This window comes from Protopterus annectens, chromosome 8.part0, assembly GCF_019279795.1.
Source record: "Protopterus annectens isolate FY-2018-M chromosome 8.part0, PAN1.0, whole genome shotgun sequence".
Lineage (NCBI taxonomy): Eukaryota > Metazoa > Chordata > Ceratodontiformes > Protopteridae > Protopterus > Protopterus annectens.
The window spans coordinates 377,168,776-377,192,841 of record NC_056741.1 but is presented as its reverse complement, the minus strand read 5'-3'; the positions used below and the strand labels follow the sequence as shown (position 1 = coordinate 377,192,841).

At 41.9% G+C, this 24,066-nt stretch overlaps 1 protein-coding gene across 2 annotated transcripts in view; it reads left to right on the top strand.

The window, feature by feature from the left end:
- The window catches only part of LOC122808815 (C-type lectin domain family 2 member B-like), a 1,263,928-nt gene that overhangs the window by 854,255 nt on the left and 385,607 nt on the right, over window positions 1–24,066 (top strand). For both annotated transcript variants that reach the window (XM_044079877.1, XM_044079876.1), the window contains exon 4: window positions 13,183–13,331. In XM_044079877.1, the coding sequence (XP_043935812.1) occupies window positions 13,183–13,331 (149 nt within the window). The remainder of the gene's footprint in view (window positions 1–13,182; window positions 13,332–24,066) is intronic.

Here is a 24,066-nt window from a genome sequence, read left to right as displayed (position 1 = left end):
GAAAGAGTACTTTGAGGGGCTGATGAATGAAGAGAATGAGAGGGAGAGAAGGTTGGATGATGTGCGGATAGTGAATCCTGAAGTGCAGTGGATTAGCAAGAAGGAAGTAAGGTTAGCTATGAAGAGGATGAAGAACGGAAAGGCTGTTGGTCCAGATGACATACCTGTGGAAGCATAGAGGTGTTTAGGTGAAATAGCAGTGAAGTTTTTTTAACTAGATTGTTTAATGAAATCTTGGAAAGTGAGAGAATGCCTGAGGAATGGAGAAGAAAGTGTTTTGGTACCGATTTTTAAGAATAAGGGTGATGTGCACAACTGTAGTAACTACAGAGGGATTAAATTGATCAGTCACAGCATGAAGTTATGGGAAAGAGTAGTGGAAGCTAGGTTAAGAAGGGAGGTGATGATTAGTGATCAGCAGTATGGTTTCATGCCAGGAAAGAGCACTACAGATGCGATGTTTGCTTTGAGAGTGTTGATGGAGAAGTACAGAGAATGTCAGAAGGAGTTGCATTGTGTCTTTGTGGAGTTAGAGAAAGCATATATCAGGGTGCCTGGAGAGGAGTTGTGGTATTGTATGAGGAAGTCGGGAGTGTCATAGAAGTATGTAAGAGTGGTACAGGATATGTACGAGGGTAGTGTGACAGTGGTGAGGTCTGCGGTGGGAGTGATGGATGTGTTTAAGGTGGAGGTGGGATTACATCAAGGTTCAGCTTTGAGCCCTTTCTTATTTGTAATGGTGATGGACAGGTTTACAGACGAGATCAGACAGGAATCCCCGTGGACTGTGATGTTTGCAGATGACATTGTGGTCTGTAGTAAGAGTAGGGAACAGGTGGCGGAAACCCTGGAAAGGTGGAGATATGCTGTAGAGAGAAGAACTAAGACAGAATATATGTGTGTGAATGAGAGGGAGGATAGAGGAATGGTGAGGATGCAGGGAGTAGAGGTGGCGAAGGTGGATGAGTTTAAATACTTGGGATCAACAGTTCAGAATAATGGGGAGTGTGGAAGAGATGAAGAAGAGAGTACAGGCAGGATGGAGTGGGTGGAGAAGAGTGTCAGGAGTGATTTGTGACAGACGAGTACCAGTAAGAGTGAAAGGGAAGGTCTACAAGAGGGTAGTGAGACCAGCTATGTTATATGGGTTGGAGACAGTGGCATTGACAAAAAGGCAGGAGTCAGAGCTTGACGTGGCAAAGTTGAAGATGTTAAGATTTGCACTGGGTGTGACGAGGATGGACAGGATTAAGAATAAGTATATTAGAGGGTCAGCCCAGGTTGGAAGGTTTGGAGACAAAGCCAGAGAGGTAAGATTACGTTGGTTTGGACATGTGCTGAGGAGGGATGCAGAGTATATTGGGAAAAAGATGCTAAGGATGAAGCTGCCAGGTAACAGGAAAAGAGGAAGGCCGAAGATAAGGTTTATGGATGTGGTGAGAGAGGACATGCAGGTGGTTGGTGTGACAGAGCAAGATGCAGAGGACAGGAAGAAATGGAAACAGTTGATCTGCTATGGTGACCCCTGACGGGAGCAGCCGAAAGAAGAAGAAGAACAGGCTCATTACTAAAACTAAAAAGTTCCAATAACAAATTTAGCAAACTTCACCCTACTTTCCTCAAACTAGCAGCTAAAAAGATTGTTAGCCAACTTACACACATACACAATATTTCTTTGTCCAGTGGATTTGTCCCATCAGATTTCAAGCGCTCCTTCATCGTACACCTTCCTAAAGTGTCCATTCCCTATAAACTTAAAGACTTCAGGCCTGTTTCTAACTAATGTCAACTTACTAAGATCTTTGAAAAGCTTCTGTACCAAGTCTTAAAAGACAAAAATAGCTGTGCTATTCTGTGTGTGACCAACACAACACCTTTAGAAATGCCTTTAGCATTACAGCTACCTTGCCTTCAGCAGCATATATAACAATATGAATAATGGCCTCATCACTGCTTATGTCTTTGTTGACATGACTCATGTCTTTGAGATCATTAGCAATAAATTACTTCTTCAAAAACTGTACAGACTTAGTTTTGTTGAAATACCATTTTATGGTTTAAAAACTACCAAAAAGACAATGCCTTCTGAACTTACTATAATAACTCTTTTTCAGAAAAAGGAACAGTTAACACTGATGTATCACAAAGTTTAGTATGAGCATCTTCTCTCATCTTTATTTATTAATGATCATACCTTCACCCTACAAAACCAAATTTCATACTGCAAGCTGATGCCACCCTCATGTTGGAGTCCATCAACTCTCTGATCTCCCTTCAATCAAACCTTCAGAGTAAATTCTCTGACCACTCCATGTACCTCTAAAATAAAAATTTACTCAACTATAAGGAAACAAATGTGATGCCTTTTGCTACCAACAAAAGTTTGACCTCAATTCAAGTGTCTTACATGTTGACTCTAAAGGTAAACACATTCCTAATATCACTAAGTAAAAGTATCTTGGACAAACTTCGGACTCTACTCTCAACTTTTCACTGCATGTTAACAACATTGCAGCTACAGTTTCCGACTAACTCAGACTTTTTCATCATTTCTCCCACCTTCTCTGTCCTTCAGCATGCACAGTTATTTGTAGAAGCATATTAATGCCTAAATTGGAATCTGCACACACACTCCCATGCTTGAGCTCTTTCCGGAGCACTCACAAACTACAAATTCTACAAACTGAAATATGCAGATTTGTTCTTATGGTCTTCCCAGAGCACTCACAAACTACAAATTCTACAACATGAAATATACAGTTTGTTCTTATGGTCTTCCCATAGCATTCACTAATTACAAATTGTACAAACTGAAATTTAGAGATTTGTTCTTATGGTCTCCCCAGACCATTCACAAATTACAAATTGTAGTGTATGCAGATTTGTTCTTATGGTCTTCCCAGAGCTCTCACAAACTACAAATTATACAAACTGAAATATGCAGATTTTTTTCTTATAGTCTTTCCAGAACACTCACAAACTACAATGTGTACAACCTGAAATGTACAGATTTGTTTTTATGGTCTTCCTAGAGCACTCGCAAACTACAGATTGGACAACCTGAAATATACAGATTTGTTCCTATGATTGATCATAACACACACTACTATGACTTGCTAAATAAATTCAACTGGCTTCCCATCTCACAGCATTCCTAATGTCTCCTTAGTATTATCATATTGAAAATTCTGCATTTTTATTGCCTCCCTGTCAAAGATCCTAAATACAACTTCTTTAGCATTCAAGGTAATGCCCTTTACCTAACCAGATCAGAATTTGAAGCATCCATAGGTGAAAGAGCCTTCTCTAAACCAGGCCATGCTCTTTGGAACTGTATCCTAAGTAAGAAAAGTAAGACCCTGCAGAGTTTCAAACCTGAGCTGTACTGACATTGATTCAACAAATGTAGTGTAGATGCTTTCATGACTTAGGCTAAATCAGTACAGTGCTTGTCAGGTATGCTATAATATGATTGTTTTTGTTGGTCAGTAACTGTTACCGTCAAGTTATTATAGCCCAGGGAATACACTCTGTCTTAACTTTTTTAATATACTTTGTTTAATACATTCAGGTTTGTATAAGGTGCATTACTTATGGCATCAGTATTCATGTTGCCTCCTTCTCACACTTTATCTCTACACTTGTCGACATTGTATGTCTTTCATGTACTTATTTACATATTGCATGTACCCGTTTTGTAACTGTTAATCTGTATATCTTGTTGCCTGTACCTATTTTGCCACTGCTAATGAGTGTATTTTGTTATACCTTCAGGTACTCTTGTCATGACTAAAACGGGTGAGTAGACAAGCTCACTCACCTGGATTGCAAATGGAAAGTAAGTCAGTAAATACTTTCATTGAAGCAAAAATCAACCAAATTCTCTTTACTGTGTACCTCGGTGTCTCTCAATTTCGTACTGAAATAATGTACTGCTTTTGGAAAAGAGATTCTCCAACCTGAACTTCAGTATTGCCTTCCATTTTTTGCTAACTCAAGTTAAAATCTCAGCACTCTTCAAACTCTTTCTCTGACAAAAGATATCATTGTGTTCTTCTATTGCTAAGTTGTGAACATCATGGTATCACCCTTTCTTGAGCATAATCATTACCTATAAATGGGTCTGACCACCTCCTGCCAACTGTTACCTTTTAAATCACTTACACTGGACACCTCTCCCAGCTCAAATCTAACATATTACCTAGATCCACTACCTGTTCCCTAAGATTTCTTGTTGACAGAGCACTCTTCGTAAAAAGACCATCAGATACCTTAGTCCTCACAACATGTCTTCTGCAGTTTGTGCTTAAGTTGGAACCTTCAACCCAACAATAGGAATGCTGACTCCTTCCCTCCTTTACACTTGGGCAGCTAGCCCATCTTAAAGAAAAGGTAGTTTACTCTTGCTTTCCTCCAGTCTCCTAACCCTGCTTATGTCATTGTCACTCCACTATTATTCCTCTTACCATACCTACAAAAACTGTGTTGATGGAAAAAATAGCTTGGCTCAATATCATCCCACTGTGTATAATCATGCATCCTTCTGGCTTTGTATCTATATTTTTATTGTTGTTGTTCAATACATTATGAATTTGTTCTGTTTATTTTGTTTTTGCTGCATTAAGCATGTATCATTGTTTTTCTAATGGGCTGTAATAGAAATGGGTCCATAAGGATCAATGGACTACTCTGAGTAACACACAAATTAATAAAAATAGAATAGGTTTAAAAAGAATGAAAACAGACAGGATTTGAGAGGTTATCAGAAGCTGCATCCTGAAGGAAGGAGGAGTGCACAAAAACTGTATTACAGCCTTTCCTGTAAGAAGTAAGAATCACAGATGAGAAATACGTTGTGACAATGAAAGGTATTGTGAGCTATGCCAGCAGAAGTAGGGTAGTGGATGTGCAACATATACCAGCATAGCTAGCTGGAATTTTGCAAAGAATTATATTTCATTTGTATATCAAACTGTTTTCTACAAATGCTCATGTTGAAAAATGTATTAGTAAAGCTGTTTGCATTAAAAATCTACCAACAGTGTACTCTGGTGGACAGAAAAAGAAATACACTTGTATGTCAGACTGTATTCTAACTATTGAAATTAATATTGCAACAGAGGATACTGGAAGAGAAGAAGTTAAGCTCAGCTCCAGCTAACTGAAAAATAGTATGAAATTAAACTAGTCAATTTAAGCCATAAAGATTGTATCTTACAGTTCTGATTGCAGCTGGAGATGAAATGCCTGTGGCAGAGAATAGCTCCTGTAGAATGAGTGGAAGTGTTTTATTGTTTTATGACTTCCAGAAGCTGCAGCAGATCTTAACAAAGCTCTATGGGTGTGTGTATTATTGACACGTGAGATTGTGGGTCACTTGCTAGGAAAAGGGGTAGTATGAGAACCAGAAGTCAGGTGACCAAATGATTGTGATATTCTGTAATCCAAAAGTGATGTTTTAATACCTGTAATCCAGGGCAAAAGTCATGTTTTAATACCAGGTGAGACTGAAGTGTCAGGACACTTGTTTTTGAAACCTGACATAGAAGGATCCCTCACCTACTTCATCTTGCCTTGCTCTAGTAAGTGACCAGGGAATAGTAATTCTTTAGATCAGTCAGAAAGATAGAGTGAGATTAGTTAAGTACTGTTTTTTGTACCTCTGTGATTCTGTTCATCTCTGGTATTTTAATATTTCCTGTGATGAAACTCTGGTGTTTATTGTAAATAGATATTTAGTATTTTCCTGTTATTTTATTATTTATTATTAAATGTATTTAAACTTTTCATTGTAGCTAGTCCTTTAGTGAATATTTTAACCTTTGAGAGTATTTATATTTATTTTATATTTATTTGGTGACTCTGTGGGCACTCATGAAAGCCTTACTGCATTGGTGAAAACACTACCATTTGTATTAAAATAAATTTCACTCAGTATAATTGGGTACCTTTGTAAGAGCTTTAGAGTGGCTGGTGGTAGTAACTACCTCATAATCTGGCAAAAGGGGGCATAGCTAGTAAATCTGTGCCGGCCTTTCCTGTGTGTGTGTGTGTGTGTGTGTGTGTGTGTGTGTGTGTGTGTGTGTGTGTGTAAATCAAATCTCAGTGTGTGTGTGTGCGTCAGCTGCCTGGAGCAGGAACACAGAGCTCTGGTTTCACAGAGAGGGTGCTTGGAGGACTTAGCTTGGACATTCGGCTGAAGACTCGACTCTGCAATTGTGCCATTGGGGAGTCTTATTGGGGACCTGGAGAGAGAGAGAAACCAGACCCCAGACTGGGTGTGTTCCCTGTGTGCTCTTAATGGAAATTGTACTTGATGCATAGTGCTGCATCTGGAAATACTGGATCTATCCCTTTTTGTTCTAAGTGAACGTCCCTCTACAGTGTCAGTGGTGAGGATTCAGGCTCCTTGGTTACTGGCCCAGAGAGGGGTCATCACTTAAGTCATACTGTGAAGTCACAAGAATTAATGCAGCTAGGGCATATTGATAGTAAACTACACTGAAAACATTAATAATCATCCGATGATCTTCTATTCACATGTTGCAGTATTCATAACAGTGGGGAGTTGCTGCCAGCAGCGCCACCTTCCGGCCAGTATACCAAAGTCTTTGTTTCTGGAAGGTACGTGCGCATCCCTTGTCAGGACCATAAACTGACGTAGAGTATAAACGTGATGTCTGCACACACCCTTCTCAGAATTTTCTTGCCGCAGTGAACAGCAGACTCCTGTTCCCCAGTTCCGAAAGAAGATCGCGTTTCAGACGACTGTTAACATTTCCAGATCGGATGACCATTTCATCCTACCGATACAGATAAGTGCCCTGTTGGGTTTTTTCCTTGCTTTTGATTATTGTTATGTCAGCTAGAAAGGGGAGTTGTGCTTGTGGGAGACAGATTCCTCACAAGGACACATACGAGAAGTGCGTTTTTTGCTTAGGCGAGGCCTACGACCATATGTCCTGCCCCATTTGCAAATCTTTCATTCCAAAAACCTTTTGCAGCCGTCTTGCTGCACCAAAATTGTATTTAGAAAATCAGAGGCCCAGACATCTTACAATTGGTATGGAAGGGGGAGTAGGTCCATCCAAAGAGCCGTCGAGGAAGAAGGCCAAAAAAATTAGGCTGGAATCCCTTGCTGCGCCTAAGGCATCTGAGAAGGTTCTTGAGGCTGATGAATGCCCGGCATATTCCCACACATCGGTTTCCAAGCCAGGCCGAGGAAATATTATGGAAGCTGGGGTGGAGGAAACCTTTAGTACGTCCACTGAGGCTACTCAGCCATCAGATCCGGATGGTGGAGGGGAACCATGACTTAATCTGTTGGAGGGCCTAGCTCCTTTTCTCCCACCCAGGCAGAAGTCTGCTCTGATTCGGTCTCCACCGACTACTCCTTTAAAGAAAAAAACAAAAAGTTAAACACACTGAAACCCAACCAGTTCATGGATGGGATGCTTTTTTCTCAGAGCCTTTTTAAGGCTTTTCAGGCCCTACAGACACAGCAAGTCCAACCACCCACCACTTCTCGACCTACCTTACAGGTTTCAGAGGAAGAGTACTCCTCTTCAGAGGAATCCTTTTCATATGAATCCCAAATAGAGTCCCCAAAAGATTTCATCACCCCATAGAAGGAAGACTCCTTTACTCCTAAATCTCCAGGGGAAGAAATTACCTTTGGAGACACAATCTCCCTCATGAGGGAGCATTTCAAATGGCAAGCATCTGAAGTTTCTGATACCAAGAAAAGATACTTTGACCTTTTGCAAATGGAGCAACCCTCTCCTTCAGCAGTGGCTCCCTTGCTATTGCCTTTCAGGATGCCTTCCTGGCTGCTTTACAGTCCCCTGACTCTCAACCACCAGCTGCTAAATGTCCAGTCCATTTTTACAAGGTCCCTCGGGATACCCAATACCTCTTTAGGAACCCCCCAGCAGACCCAGCAGTTATTGCTGTCTCTGCTGATAAATCATCCAGACAATTTTATTTTATATTTGCTGACCAGGATAGTCCAACTGGATACATGTCCATTTTCAGCGGAGGCATGGGGAGAAAAGCTCCAGCATATATAAATTCAGAAAAATATTGCGTATAATATTATTCATGATAAAAACATTATTTTGCAGACATTCAAACAAGCTAGTTATACAGTTACATCAAATGCAGAATTAAATGAGGTGATATACATACCTCCTTTAAAGCTCCAGCGTACATGCATCCAGAAAAATATTAATCAGAATAAAATTACCTTCGCCTACTCTTTATCCCACAGACAAAGACAGCAAATTCATGGACAGACTAGGGAAGAAAGTCTATACCTCCTCTACTCTGGCTATTAGAGCTCTCAACTACCAAACACATATGGGTAAATATGTCTTAAGATGCCATTTCCAAGGCCTCCACATTACTATCTGAGGCACCAGACTCTCCCATTAAGACTCAAATTAACACCCTTCTTTCCACTGCATCCCAAGTAACTAGGCACTCAGTAAAGTGCAGTTATGATGCTGTGGAAGCCTCATCTAAGTCTGCTACATCTGGATCAATCTTGAGCCGATATTATTGGATGAGACTACAACCCCTGCCCGTGGATGTGCAAACAAAATTGCTGGATGCACCCCTGAATAATAAAGCTCTGTTTAGCCAAGCCTCAGCAGAACTCCTGAAGTCCCTTCAATAAAAGGGTAAGGAACTTCAGAATCTTAAACACCTTCTGGTGTCTTCTATACACAGATATCACAGGAATTATTCACAGAAACCTTTCCTTGTTATAAGGCGGTCAACACACACTACTCCACAGTCTAAATGATGTAGACAAACCAGGAAAAGCTCCACTCCTAGATTTCCTACAAGTTCTTCCACTGCACCCTTTCGAGGCCAGTCTGACCAGTCCAGACCGCCTCCTCCTTGACTACCCTCCCTTGCACCAAAACACCCCACTCTCCCTCAATCTCACCCCCTCCCTTCCCTCCTGGCAGATTACCACATCAGAACAATGGGTTCTCTCCATCATTCAGTCAGACTACTTCATGACTTGGTGGATGATACCACCCTTCCGTGGCATTCCCTCAACCACCTGCAAGCCAAACCCACCTTTTCCCTCCTATCATTCAGCAGCTTCTAGTTCAGGGTACTATAGAACAGGTACCACACCAGCAAAAAAACAGGAGTTTTTACTCCAGAATGTTTCTGGTACCAAGGAAGGATGGCCCTTGGAGGCCAATCCTAGACTTATCCTACCTAAACCTATTTCTGAAAGTTCCCAGTTTCAAAATGATTACCTTACCCCTCCTCTTACCACTAATTCCAACTCAGACATTCATGGTAGCCCTGGACTTAAATGATGCCTACCTACACATCCCCATACACCCAGATTACAGGAAATACCTCAGATTTGCAATAGGCTCCTACCATTTGCAATTCCCAGCCTTGCACTTTGGACTCTCTACCGCCCCCCGAGTATTCACAGAATGCCTGGCTCCCGTCATTGCCTATTGCAGAACTCAGGGTATTCAGATAATATCCATACCTGGATGACCTCATTCTTCATCAAGACCGCCAAACCATCCTGTTACATCTGCAACAGGTAATCTCCACCCTATCACTGTTAGGGTTCACCATAAACCACAAAAAAATCTCACCTGCTCCCCTCTTAAGATCTGGTTTTCCTGGGTTGCAGAATCAGAACAGACATAATGAAAGTCTTCATTCCACATCAAAGACCTTTGTCTGTATTTTCAAAGAATCCTCTCCCACACCTCCTTACCAGCTCGAGACATTTTAAGAATTCTAGGCCACATGGCATCACTCATGCCCATGCTGCCTCTGGCAAAACTCCATATGAGAAAAATCCAGTGGGTCCTGAAAAACCTATGGAGTCAACACTTCCAGACCCTGGACACCCCCATCCCCTTGCTTCAGTGTCTGAAGAAGGAACTCCAGTGGTTGATCTCAGCTCTTCAACTCAACCAAGGGATCCACCTTCAGATCACAGCCCCCTACAACAGGTCTCCACAGATGCCTCTGACTTGGGATGGGGGGCAGTGCTACTTGCAAGCCAAAAATAACTCTCAATGCAAGGCACGTGGTCCAACTCAGGACTAAAGGACCATATCAACATCAAAGAAATGAGGGCTTTACACTTGGCCTGCTAAACTTCAAATCAGTCCTTCACACAGGAACCATCAAAGTAATCACAGACAATATGATGGTCCTGTGGTATATCGACAAGCAGGGGGGAACAAAGTCCTACCCTCTATGCAGCCTAGCAGTCCAGATCTGGAACCTAGCAGTATCTCTCCACATTCATCCGCTAGCCGTCTATATCTCTTCCACAGAGAATGTCATGGCAGACTACCTGAGCAGAATTTTAGCTCCAAGTCATGAATGGATGCTTCAAAGAGAAGTATTTCTAGACATAATCCACAGGTGGGGTGTTCCACAAGCAGATCTTTTTGTCTCCTCCCAGAACAGACAGATGCCCAAATTCTGCACAAGGAATCTATATCCACAAGCATGGAAAGTGGACGCCTTCTCCTTCTCTTGGGGGTGGGGGATGTACCTCTATGCCTTCCCCCCATTCACACTAATTCAGAAAGTCCTTCTGAAAATACAGAGGGACAACCCAAAAATCCTACTGGTGACCCCCTTTTGGCCAAGACAGCATTAGTTTCCCCTCTTATCCTTACTAGCCAAGGGCAATCACCACAGGTTACCCCACCAAATAGACCTACTTGCACAGGACAGGGGATCCTTACTACACCCTCAGGTAGACAATCTGAAATTAACCTTATGGGTGATAGGGTTTTGATCCCCTACAGGCACCTATACTCAGAGGACATATTCAATGTTCTGCAGGAAGCCAGAAAACCTAGTACCAGGAGAAACTATGTATCCAAATGGAACAGATTCTCCTCCTGGTGTCAACGGAAAAAACAGGACCCTCTAACTACTTCTATACCTATGGTCATTTCCTACTGCACTCAGGACTAACATATTCATCTGTCAAATGGCATTTATCTGCTATATCTGCCTGTCTACCAATCTTCCCTCCCCTAGCTTCCAGACTGGAGGTCAAACCTTTCCTCAAGGGAGTACTTCACATCAGGCCTCCCAGAAAACCTATTCCTCCCCCTTGAGTTATGAACTTTGTACTAGGAAAAACTTAGATTGCCACCCTTTGAACCAACTCATTCAGTATCTCTAAAACTATGCACACTGAAAACAGTTCTACTAGTGGCCCTTACATCCGCCAAGGGGGTATCTGAGATCCAAGCCCTCATGGTTACCTCTCCTTACCTTATTTTCCACAAGGATAGAGATGCCCTAAGGACCAACCCTTCCTTCATGCCGAAGGTGGTTAATGAACTTTCACTAAACCAGACCATCAATCTACCAGTTTTTTACCCTCAACCAAAAAATTCCTCAGAAAGGACTCTCCATTCCTTGGATGTCCAGAGACAATTGAGGTACTACTTAGACAAAACCAAACCTATCAGAAAATCAGATCAACTTTTCATCTCCTTCCATCCCAGTGCTCTAGGGAATGCAGTCTCCAAGCAAATCATTTCCTCATGGATTTCAAAATCCATTACCCTATGCTAATCCTTCCATGGAAAATCCCTGCACAGACAAGTCAAACCTCACTCTACTAGGGCAGCTGCTTCCTCAGCTGCCTTTTTCAAAGGAATTGACTACGCTTCCATCCTGGAAGCTGCCACTTGGACTTCTGTCAACACCTTTACCAGACATTGCAAACTGGACCTAGTCGCTAGAGCAGGGTTTGTCAGGTCTATCATCCAAGGGCTCATTGACCAGGGAACCCAATCCTCTACCCAAAACCATGCCTAAAAGCTATGGTACTATCCCTACTGTTGTGAGCACTGCAACGTGTGAATAGAAAGACATAGAATAGTTGTGTAAAAGCTTACCATACCCTTAGATGTCCTTCTCTTCCATGTTGCAGTATTCAGTCCCCCCCCCACCTGCCCCTCTACCTTGGGGGGACATTACTTTGATAGCCCCCAATTTCTCCACTACACACAAACCACCTATTTCCCTGACTCTAGCCTGCATCTAATTCCAAAGGTCCCCTTCAGACTCTTTTACCCACAAAAGTACTACTGTATGCAGCAGTTCATTCTGAGGAGGATGTGTGCAGATGTCACCTTTATACCCTACGTCAGTTTATGGCCCTGACAAGACACGTCACACGTACTCTCCAGAAACAAAGACTTTGGTATACTGGCCGGAAGGTGGCTCTGCTGGCAGCAACTCCCCACTGTTATGAATACTGTAACATGGAAGAGAAGGACATCTAAGATTATGGTAAGTTCTTACACAACTATTCTTTATGCAGACATTAGATTCTGTATATGAGCATGTTTGTATTGTGTGTGAGCCTTTGCCATTGTAAACACTTGAATGTGAAATCCATGATATGTGCTTTGAGTATATGAGTATGTTTATATTTATCTGTAAATGTTCAGAAATAATAATAACTTGAAACCAAAAAGGACAGCGGCGTTGGTGAGTAATAGTAGGATTTTTACTCTAGCTCATAAAGTGAAGGTGGGTAAATCAGTAGAGAAGAAGACAGCTGTGGTGACCAGACTAGAAATATTCTTTGAAATTCACTCAGTCAAGTTACTGAACGTGGGGCACATTTGGGCTGCTGGCTGGATGGATATGTTATTCATTTAGAAGAGCACAAATGATTTGGTTATACTGTCAAAATCTTGGTTTTGAGGCACAATCCAATTTAAATTATTGCACAAAAATTTGGATTTTCAGATTGCAGCATATTCCAGGACAAATGTCTTCATATGTTCATATTAGGCTATCTGTCTACATACAATTACAAGCCTAGCCAGCAACTAGAGGTCTGAATCAAACTCTCTACTTTGTATCCTTGAAATTAAGACTTTAATCATAATGCCAACCCTCCCTTCATTTCTGGCATGCTTATGTTGGTGAAAAGGGAAATTTGTAAGAACAAGATGTGGCAATTTCTTATCATCTTTCCAAGTCAATGTAATGAGAAGACCTCTTGGTATGCATTGGTGAGGCATGGTCATGTAACTTTGATTTCCGAAATGTGCATTTAAATGTAATCACTCAGGTCTTTGAATCATGGAAAAAGTACTGCAATGCACAGTTTAATGTTTTCCTTTTCTTTCTTAATAGGAGTTTGTGAATTATGTCCATTTGAGTGGATTGGAAAGGATGGAAAATGTTATTACTTCTCCACTGAGGAGAGAGACTGGGACAGTAGTGAGCAGTGGTGTTCTTCCAATGGTGCTCATCTTGTGCTGATAAAATCTGAAACACAAAAGGTGAAAAACATTAATTGTAACAAATACTGAAATAAAGCATTTACATGGTAAGATAAAGGAAATTATAATAAAAGTGATCACAGAATGCATAAAAATAAGAACACAAAATATACAGAGAGATATATGGTCTCATGCCACAAGCCTCTCAGTCTCATGTTTGGCTATTTATTCCAACCCTTCTCTTTTCATTTAAGGTGGTGCAGTGTGTTTTGTATGTGCTGATGCATATGTATTTCAGATGTCATATACCAGACTTCTACATCTGCACCTCAGCATGGAACTTGTATACCTGCAAGGCTAGCCGCTAATCTCTTGTAGAGGACAGTCCCATAGTATGTTTACAGCACTGCCATCACTCATTACCCAATTCCTAACCCACGCAACCTCCAGACAGGTTCGCACCTGCTCAAGTTAGCTACCTCAAAGAGATGTGTTTGAGGTGCTCCCTGTGCTTGTCTTTTGCATATAATTTGTGTCTGCATCTCTGGGTAGAGGGTCAGAAATGAGCCCAAGTTAATAGAAGGGCTAGTGGTGGCAGTTTGTGTGTGTGTGTGGGGGGGGCACATTAGGATGAGGTAGTTGCATTTCTTCTTTGTTTCTCAAGGGCAGGGAACAAGATTTACTGTCTGCATTTCTCCTGGGGAAGGAGGTGAGGGAGCTAGTGAAAACAGCACATCTGCTTAAGGGATGTCATGGCAGATCCCTGTGTACATTCTGTTATAATATAAACAGCTTTTTCTGACTTAGTTGCACACCACACTCTTCCACTGGAATTTTTGACCAGCCTCTGCATGGGTGGAGGCTTCTTCCCTCCCTACCTGTCTACCAGAGATTCACTGTCCATCCCGGAGGATCTACTGTGCTAAGGAAGCTGTTCAGGGACACCAGAAAGGAGCTGTCTGAGTGATTGGTGAGATAAGTAAAAAGATACCCAAGTATCTTCACTGTTTATAGACCAGTAAGTGGGAGCATTTTTTTGTTGTTGTTGTTGTAAATGTGTATTATTCAATTTTATGATCGTATTACTGCATAGCGTGGTAAGATGTTTTGAACCTCCTCTTGTGTTGAATATCATCATGGCTTTGCATTTTTTTCTGCAACCATAATACATACTTTTTAGATCACACATCTAAATTGCTCAGTCCTTATATTAGGGCCCTACTATTTTTGACATCCATTTGATCAGGCATTGTTTGACTAAAAAATTGGTAAATGGCATTTGACTTATTTACTGTTTTATTTCCGTGAGGGGCAAAACGCTTCTGTGAAGAGGTTCAATCATATGGAACCTGGTACTCAACAGTATGTAGAGTGCTGCCCCCATGTCATGGCCTCATTGGTGAGGTTTGACCACAAAGTTGTCTCCTTTGAAATAAAAATTAGCTCAGTAACCCCAGCAAACCCTGTAACAGTTAGGAATTATTCAAAGCCAACTACATCCTATTAAGTGATAGTTTATCAAAATTCAGTGCCCTCCCAACCTCAAGATCACAATAACCTATGGGTAATTGTTCACAGAGACCCTGTACAACCATATAAATGGCTGGATAGAAGCTGCTGTATGTACTAGAAGTAAGTCCAAAACAAACTCTTAAAAACAAATCACACTGGTGGAATCCTAGCCTTAATAGGGTGTATAACAAATGGGAAAAAGTCATGGCTGAAATCAGGAAGAGCAGCTCCCATAATGATAGGAGCTCTCTAAACTAAATAGGAAACTTAGAAGACTAATTAAATCTAACAAGTCCAATTATGAGATCAGGATAGCCTCACAGGCTAAAGAAAACCACAAAGCCTTCTACAGCTCTGTCCAAAATCTTAAAGGCAGCACACATCAGTGTGTCAAACTAATGGTCAGTGGTGCCACCTTCACTGAGCAGAGCAACATAGGGAGCTTGCTGGCTATCAAACTCAACTAAAATTGCACCCCCTTTTTCCCCCCTTGCCTCACCTAATGAAATACATACTAGCATCCCCCCCCAGCTGTTAACAGAGAGCAGGTCCTGGCAGTACTTGCTAAGGCCAAGAACACAGCCTCAGTGGGCCCTGACAACATCATGGGATGCCTCCTAAATATCTTGAAACATGGTCTATTAGGACCACTTGAGTCATTTTTCGACTATAGTCTAAAAACAGTATTTGTACCACGAGAATGGACGACTGCAGTGGTTATCCTACTTCTCAAGGGTGGACCATCAGTCAATCCCAGAAACTACAAACCTATTAGTCTGACTAGTCTAATTTGCAAAGCCGTGAAACAAATTATCAAGGAAATGATCAGCAAAGACATATGCAGCCTTCAGACACTGGGTCCAACCCATTTTGCCTTTCTCAAGGGAAGGTCATGCTTACTAAGCCTGGTGGACTTCTTTGAGAAGGTCACCTAGACAATGGATGAGGGGAGAACGGTGCATGCCACCTACATGGACCTGTCTAAGGCATTTGATACAATACCCCACTCAGATATAATTGGCAAACTCACCGAACTGGGCATAAACCTTTACATAACTCACTGGATTACCAGCCGGCTCATAGACAGGATCCAGGAAGTCAGGATCAGTGATATCACCTCCACTAAGAGATTGGTCACTAGTGGGATACTTCAGTTCTCTGTGCTGGGACAACTCTTATTTGTCATCTACTTCTCGGAGGTAAAGGCTAATGTCAAGGGCCTTTGGTTGACCAAGTTTACAGAGAAATGCAAATTGGGAGCTATCATAGATTCTCCTCATGACTCAAACATCTTACAAGAGAGTCCGACACAGACAAATTACTGGTGCCGAAATCACAGATTAAAACTAAATGCCAAGAAATGCATTATAGTGCCTTTTGGGAAAACTGCCACTCAGGCTAAATACTCCATCAATAAGACACCCCTAAACGTTGACCCAGTACTCAGGAATGTGGAAACATATGTAGACAGTAATCTGCAATTTCAACAACATGTGGCCAAGGTAGTAAGAAAGTCATTCTATGTCACCCAACATATAAGTAAGGGCATGACATCCAGATCCAGTGAAGTCATAGTGCCACTTTATTCAGCCCTGTCATTTAGTACAGTGACCCCTTCCGTTTCTACTTGACCAGACATGTGCAACAGCTGGAACATCTACAAAGGTTCCTTACCAGGAGAATCTAGAGTATAAATACATTGTCCTATATGGATTGCCTTAACGCCCTATGTCTTTACTCTTTCTCTTACAGGTTACTGAGAAGCAATCTATGCCTGGCATACAAGGCATTCTTCGATCCAGCACTGATGGACTTTTTGCATATCTGCAAAACAGACATCATCAGAACCACTAGATCCAAAGATTTAAATTTTGCTTGTCACATAAGTAAGACATATTGGTAAGACAGATATGTATCTCAGAGGATCCCCATGCTCTGGAACAGGTCCATCCCTTACTCTGTTTAAGCATAACTTTGACCAATGGATAGAAAATTGGGAATTCACTCTGGGTCTGCCCCCCCCCCCCATGTGTTTGATAGACAGAGGCAGACAGTAATGCCCAAACTAATAAACCTCATCTCACATAACACCTAGAAACTTCCTAACTAACATACCCCCTACTAGTAAATGCCCATACAGTTGGGCTGGATAGCACTGCTAGGCTTATAAAGGCCCTGGTGCTCATTAGCCTAGTATACACCTATGAACCTTAATATAACTACTGGCATTACTACACCTTGGGGAAAGTACATGTCACCCCCTCCCCCTTAATAAATTTTTCCGACAACTAGCTAAAACCCACAAATTATACAAATAGTTTTTGGCTAATGTAACTGCTTCCTTTGTTCCTGGTGTGTGTAAATGCAGAATGGATAGCATGAAAATATTTCAGACATGCATACCTGCATTCCATTCGGGTAAGATTAGCAGTTCTTAAAGGAATGTCACAGTCAGCTGTCACAGGCTTAGTTGTTTTTTACATGGTATGCTTAATTGTAGGACAGTCCCTCAAAGCATTTATTTTTTGGTGGAGGGAGACAGGACTTGCACCCTACATCCATGGAATCCATGCATCATCCTCTCTAATATTATGCCAGACCTCAGAGTTTTGTATGCCCTTCAGTCATTCAGTCTAGACTGAATGGGCTTCATAGATTGAGGCTGTTATTAACTAAACTAATTCTGTATTTGGTAAAAGTGAGCCAAGTGAAAATAAAGTTGGGGTATTAACAAGGGAATGTTAACTTGGTGAAAGTGTTCCACAAGATCTCTGTTTGCCCAGAATTAACAGATTATGTGAAACTGCCAGCACTTATTATGACAGTAATCCATGTTTGGATGGGGATTGTACTCGTTTTATGGTTTGATCATAATGGTAAAACCTTAGTGACCGAATCCACAGTCAATCTTGATTATATCCAAATGAGGTTTCTTGCTCTTATGTAGTGTTATTATCATTTTTTTAATAAAAAGAAATATTTTATAAGTTTAAGTTATTTGATTCCTTAACCATGAGCTCTGCCAAATTTTAAAAACAGTACTGGCTATGGTAAATGCACATAGGGAGTAAATAGATCTGTGGTGATCTTGTCCATCCTCTTCAATCATCAAGACATAGCTGCAGTCTCAAGTCACATCAACACCAAGAGATTTTACACAGACCTTCAACTCCTCCCCTAGTCCCAAGATGCTGTGCTGCCCTAATGACTCCAGAGCCTCTAGTACCACTCTTCATCTCACAGCAGCGAGAGAGATAATCCAAGATTTCCTTGGATTGCTCTTTTACTTCTTAAATCTTATTATTTTCCTTTCACCTCGCTGACTCTGTTTCTGCCAGATTTCTTCAGTTTCAGGTCAGACCTCTCCATGTTTCTATGTTCTTTTTTAAGTTTGGACTTTATTGGTTTAGCTGTCCTCTACAATTGTAGAAGCATATTTCCATTGCATTTTCAACATTTCTTTTATTGCTGTTATTAGTGTTCTTTTTGGCTTTTTTTTGGCTTATAGTTGTTAGACGTTCTAGTTCCTAGTATATTTTTTGGATGGCACAGTGGTGCAGCGGTAACGTTGTTACCTCACAGCAAGAGGTTCTCTGGTTCGATTCTCGGCTGGGGCATCTTCTTTGTGGAGTCTGCATGTCCTCCGTGGTTCGTGTAGGTGCTCCGGTTTCCTTCCACATTCAAAGATATGCATCTGGAGCGTTTCTTCCCAGGCCTGCACTGAAAATTGGCTTTGTTCCAAGTCAGACTTTTCCGGTTAACAAATGTTAAATAAATAAATAAATATTTTTAGTTGGTGGGTGATAAATGTGCCAGTCACTACTGTTAGGATTGTTTCTTTGTGTTGTTGGCTGTTTTGCTGTTGGTGTTTTCTTCTGCATATGGATTCCCATTTTGATTTTTAGAAATGAGAGAGACATGAATATAGAATCCCTCTAGCTGAGTAATACATTCTGTGGATAATCTGGATACCCAGCATCTCAAACAGGCATGTGACATGGCTAAATGGACTGTTATGAACTGCAGAAAGAAACTTGTATTGAAAGAGTTGTTCTATAGGGAAGGAGAAGAAGAAAGTGAATCTCCACACTTACAGTTTCAGAAGAAAAGGGATAAGGACAAGTCCTGCAGAAGGAAGTAAGATGCTGTAATGGTTAAATTTTCTGAGGTAACCCTCCCAGTGCCCCTAAGCACTCCAGACAGAAGATGAGTAAGCAGGATGTTATTGTAGTGGACCCAACCCCCCAATAGCCTAGACATAAAAATGTGAGTTCTGTTTGGGTACCAGTGAGGAAGCCAGGATTTCCGTATTTTCTTCTGATAGACCACGACATAGATTAATTTGGCAGGACAGTGTATTTTCCTTGTCAGGAATGGAGCTTGGTAGGCTCATCTCCCTTAGGTATCCTTCAGCTGAGTCTTTTGTGTCAGCTAAATCTGTTTCCTCCCACAGGAGCTGGACTATTTCTGTGGATTTTGACTGTAATAAAATGATAGAAACATTTATTCAATTTCAAATGAAATTGGGTCTGGACCCTCCATAGCTTATCGCAGTAGATAAGGGTCTAGTCCTTGCTGCTTTGCTTCCCTGTCTTCCTTCTCACTGGCCTCTTCTCAGAGCTAACTGTGATGAGGTTGGACAGTCTCCATCGGCATTGATTGGAGGCTTAATGTCAACAGCCATTGACATTAGAAGACTGCAAAGATCCTCTTTGGTGTCAGGGCTGAGCAAAGAGGGCCTGAGGTCAACATTAGTACCAATGACTTTGGTATGATTTTTGGTTCTTAGCATCTTTAGTCTTTGAATTTTTAGAATCCAGAAGGCCATAGTCTATCAAGTCAGCCCCAATAAATCTCTCATCATCAGGGTACCCCTTTAATCCTTAAATTTGAGCTTTCATGGACTAGGAGGGCATCTTCACAATTGATCTTTACAGAGTAGACAAGACAATCAGAAACTGGTCTCAAACCAATGTTGCATTTCATAGTATAGGTGCTCTCAGACCATCTTAATGTGCTACTCTGGACTCAAGACTTCTGTCAGTCTGCATATGGTACCTTCATTTCTCCCTATTGGGACAGAGGTTTGAATGATCAAAAGCTGGATCTTTCCCCACAGGTCTGGTTCAGTATCTTCATTCTCTTCCTTGTCAGTGTCTCCTCCTCTGAGGACACAATGAGTCATCCCATAGAATCAAACAATGAGTCATCCCATGGAATCTCCAACTCTAGATACTGAAAATGGAGATGGAACAGACTCCCCATAACTCCCAGAAGATCTCATGTTCAGGGAAGTCTTAGAACTTATGATTAAAAGAGGGGATGTTCCCTGCTACTCCTTTCTTCTGCTGACAAGATTCCACAGGAGGCTTTCCAGACTCTTTCCTTTTCTTACTGAATGATGTCTTTTGCTAACAAGATGGTAGCTTTTGCCTTCCAACTGGCCAGGAAAGACCCTGCTGTGGTAGCAGCTGCACCTTGTAGGCTAGTTAGGATCTTCTTTCTGCCTAAGGACTGTAATATTTTGACTAGTTCTCAGTTGTCAACGCTCCAGTGGTGGTGGCTGCCCTCAGGAAGGACTCAACAGTCTACTGTCCAGTGGTTCATCTTCTTAACATGCAGACTGGAGCTCCAGAATGCTTTGGGAAGTGGGTCTTCATGCCCTGCATGCTGTGTTTTAGGATGCTTAGTTACGTAACAATCATATTACCTTTCCAGTATGAGCTTATAGAGAAATTAGGCAAAATGTTGGTTTTGTTACCGAAGGCCAAGATCAGAAGCAAACAGATATTCCATGTGGCAGTTATCTTGACGGTATGTAACTTTACACTGTGACCAACATATAGTACCATGGATGGTGCAGAAGAACGACAAGCTCCAGCATTACTGTTTACTGTCACAGCTAGCACAGCTTTACCATCTTTGCCAAGAATTTCCAAGCATCTTTTCTAACTGCTGTATTTAACACCAACTTGCTCAATCCTCATTTCAGAGATAAGTTGAGGGAAAATGAGCAAGATGTAAGACCTTGATGGTCATTGGAGTTCATTTTCCAGACACTACAGCACAAATTCTCTTGTAAACAAAAATGTTCCTAAATGAATGTGATTCAGCAGGACCAGCAACAGCACCTAAAACAGCAAATGTAGTAACTAGCAATCTGGCAAAAAACAGAAAGAAAGTGGTTTATCCTACAAAGGTCACCTATTTTAAAGGTCAGAATTCCCGTCAGAACCAGGGCTGTCATGATTCCACTTCTGAGGTCACAGAACCAGCAGTGGCCATGAAGACTTGCTTGACTTTGCTCCTGTGGAGACAGTCAGATTTGCTTGTCCCACCATCTCTCTGCATGGATGGCCATTGTACAGGATAGGTGGATTAGAGACATTATTTCCAGATACTATAACATTTTATCCATTGTCCTATCTGCCTATTCTGTTTTCCCTTCCCAGCATCCCACCCCATCAAAAGAGGGGGCAGTAAGGCAAGACGTTTTGTACCTCATAACAAGCCATCTAAGAAGTACTTCCTAATGTGAAAGGGTCCAAATACTATTCCAGCATCTTTTTGGTACCCGGGAAAGTGAAGTACCTTAGGCCAATCATAGTTCTAAGTGGCTTAATTAAATTTGTCCCCTGAACAATGTTCCAGATGCCTCAGTGTAATCAGTTCTTCCTGAGGCTGGTGAGGGAGTTTTTTGCATCCTGGGATTTTCCTCTTTTCTGCAACAGTTTCTTCCTTCTGTTGTATAGTTTGTTTATAGCAGGAGACCACCAGATTGGCTTCCTTTTTTTGGAGAAGAGCATCTTGGTTCTATTTGGGATGGCACGATTCATACATGAGTGGATGTGCTCGTACAGTGCCCTAGTGTGGAATTCTGCAGTCGAACTTTCAGATCCCGTCTGTATGGGTGTCATGATGTTTGCCACTTCTGACTTCACTAGCATGAAGTTGGCTTTGGAGAATTTTTTTAAGGAGGTTTCCTTACTGGGGGGTGGGGGTGGGATGTGGATATCAAGGGTGATTAGCTTATGGTTAGACCTGACCAATGAGGGGGTGACCACTGGTGTGGAGCATCTATCTCCCATGTTGGTAATGACCAGGTCTAGGATATTGGAGCCCCTGGTGGGACAATGGATTAGTTGATCCAGGGTGTTGGAATTTATGAATTCCAAGAACCGTTGGGTAAAGGAGTTGGTACCCGAGTAGTTTTCCCAGTTAATGGCAGGGTAGTTGAAATCACCCAGTATTAAGGTGTTTGGTTGTATCTTAATATTTTCCAGTATGTTTAGAAAGGTGTAGTGAGAATCTTGGGGTATGGTGGGGGATCTGTAGCAAGCTACAATTTGGATTGCAGTCTTACCTAATGTTAGTTGCACCTGGAGAATTTCAGATGCATTGTGTTGGGCAACTAGCCTGGAGGTGTGAATATCCTTGGTGAATATGGACACTCCTCCACCTTTAGTGTTTCGGTCTGGTTTTGTGGTCGAAAAGTGTGGTAAGAGTTGTAGCCTGGTATTGCAGGGGTGCTCTCGGATGCCCTGAAACAGGTTTAAGTTACTGCACAGATATCAATGTTCTCCATTTTTAGGAGTGCCTAAAGACAGTGCATTTTGAGGTTTAGACTTCTAGCATTGAGTAGCATTACCTTCAGATTTTGCATGCTTGTATCTGTTACGGTGGTGGTTTTATCTTTTGAACCTTGCCTAAAAAAGGCACTATAGGGGTGACAAGAGCTTTAGCCAGTAACCTGAATCCCAGGGGTGACAGGTGCATACCATCTCTGGCAAAGCATCGTGGTTTGTCGATCATGTCTTCCCAGGCAGACGGATACTGGATCTCCTTTGAATGACACCAGAAGCTTAGCCAATTGCTGGAAGTCAATCATTTTGTCCTTATACTGTGGTATCATTCTGGGCGAATGCAGGATGCTACTCAGGGCTAGGGTCATACCTGCCTGGGCCACATGATCCAAGAGCTCTTCCATGTCTTTTTTCATGTAGTCCAGGGAGGTACGTCTCAAGTCATTCACTCTAGCATGGACAATGACAGAGTTCTATTTGTACTTGTTGTGGAGTGACTTGAGTGCATGCGTTATGTGGAGGATCCGGGCACCTGACAGGCAGCTGACTGTAATTTTCTCCTTGTTCAACCTGGTGAGTGGGACATCAGTGTGCCTGACTATAGACTCACCTATGACTAAAGTGTTGGGAACATTGTCTTGCCTTAGGGGCTGTTGTTGGGTGGCACACTGGTGTTGTGAGCTATGTGTCACTTTGGTTGTGACTGGTGTTTGTTTGCATTTCAGCTTCGGAGGTCCTTGTTGCTTGGGCAGGTTAATGTTAATGGCCTCCACATATGTGGGTTTAGTGTTGCTATGTGTGGGTTTTGAAGGACTATGAGTTGCTTGAGGTGTAGTGCAGGTATTAACCTTCTCCTCTTGACTGTCTAGCACAATCTTGGCCGGAGAGAGCTTTGCTTCCAGTTTGGCTATGTAAGTGCATCTCTCGCAAGTTGTAGTGTTGGGTGGTAGGAGGAGAGGATTGTCTGTGTACATGAGGCAGTTGCCGCATTGCCCCAGTATGCCCAGATTCACCAGGTGGACAGGAGAAATCACCTGAAGCTGACCCTTGGACATGCCTGTTTAGGTGCTTTTTTTTGTAAAGTATAAGAGCTGTTTTCCCTTACCTTTGCAAGGTACTTTGCAATTATAGGCTGTTTATTGCCTATGATTAATTTCTCCTTATTGACAAGGTTGAGTGCTTGTATCAGTTTCAGGCTTCCTAGTGCTTTCCAGCAGGTTCTAGAGCAAGTGCTAGTCACAGGGGTTCAGATTTTAGTGCTACTACTGAGAAACCAGCTAGGTCTAAGGGAAAATTTGAAGAGCAGACTTTCTGGCACCTGGAATAGTTTAACTGTAGCCTCGCAGTGCTGCACGATGCGAAAAATGTGCAAACACGCACATTTTTAAGCCAGAAAGTTGAAAGGGATAGAAATCAGCCCAAAAAGGCTAATAAAATTACAATTTCAGAGCTGGAAACCACTCCTCTAGCATTAGATAGGCAGTACAATGCTCACCACTCCCACTGGTAAGCAGTAGGACTTCCCTCTACCACAGCAAGGTCTGTATAGCTCTGAACACAGAAAATAAAGTCCTGAAACAAGCAAAGCCTGGGATATGGACTGGCTAGGAAAGGTGAGAAACGAGCAAACAAGATAGTATTTTTTTTTTTTTTGTTAAAACAGGCTAAGCAATGCAATAATACAGTGAATAAACACAGAA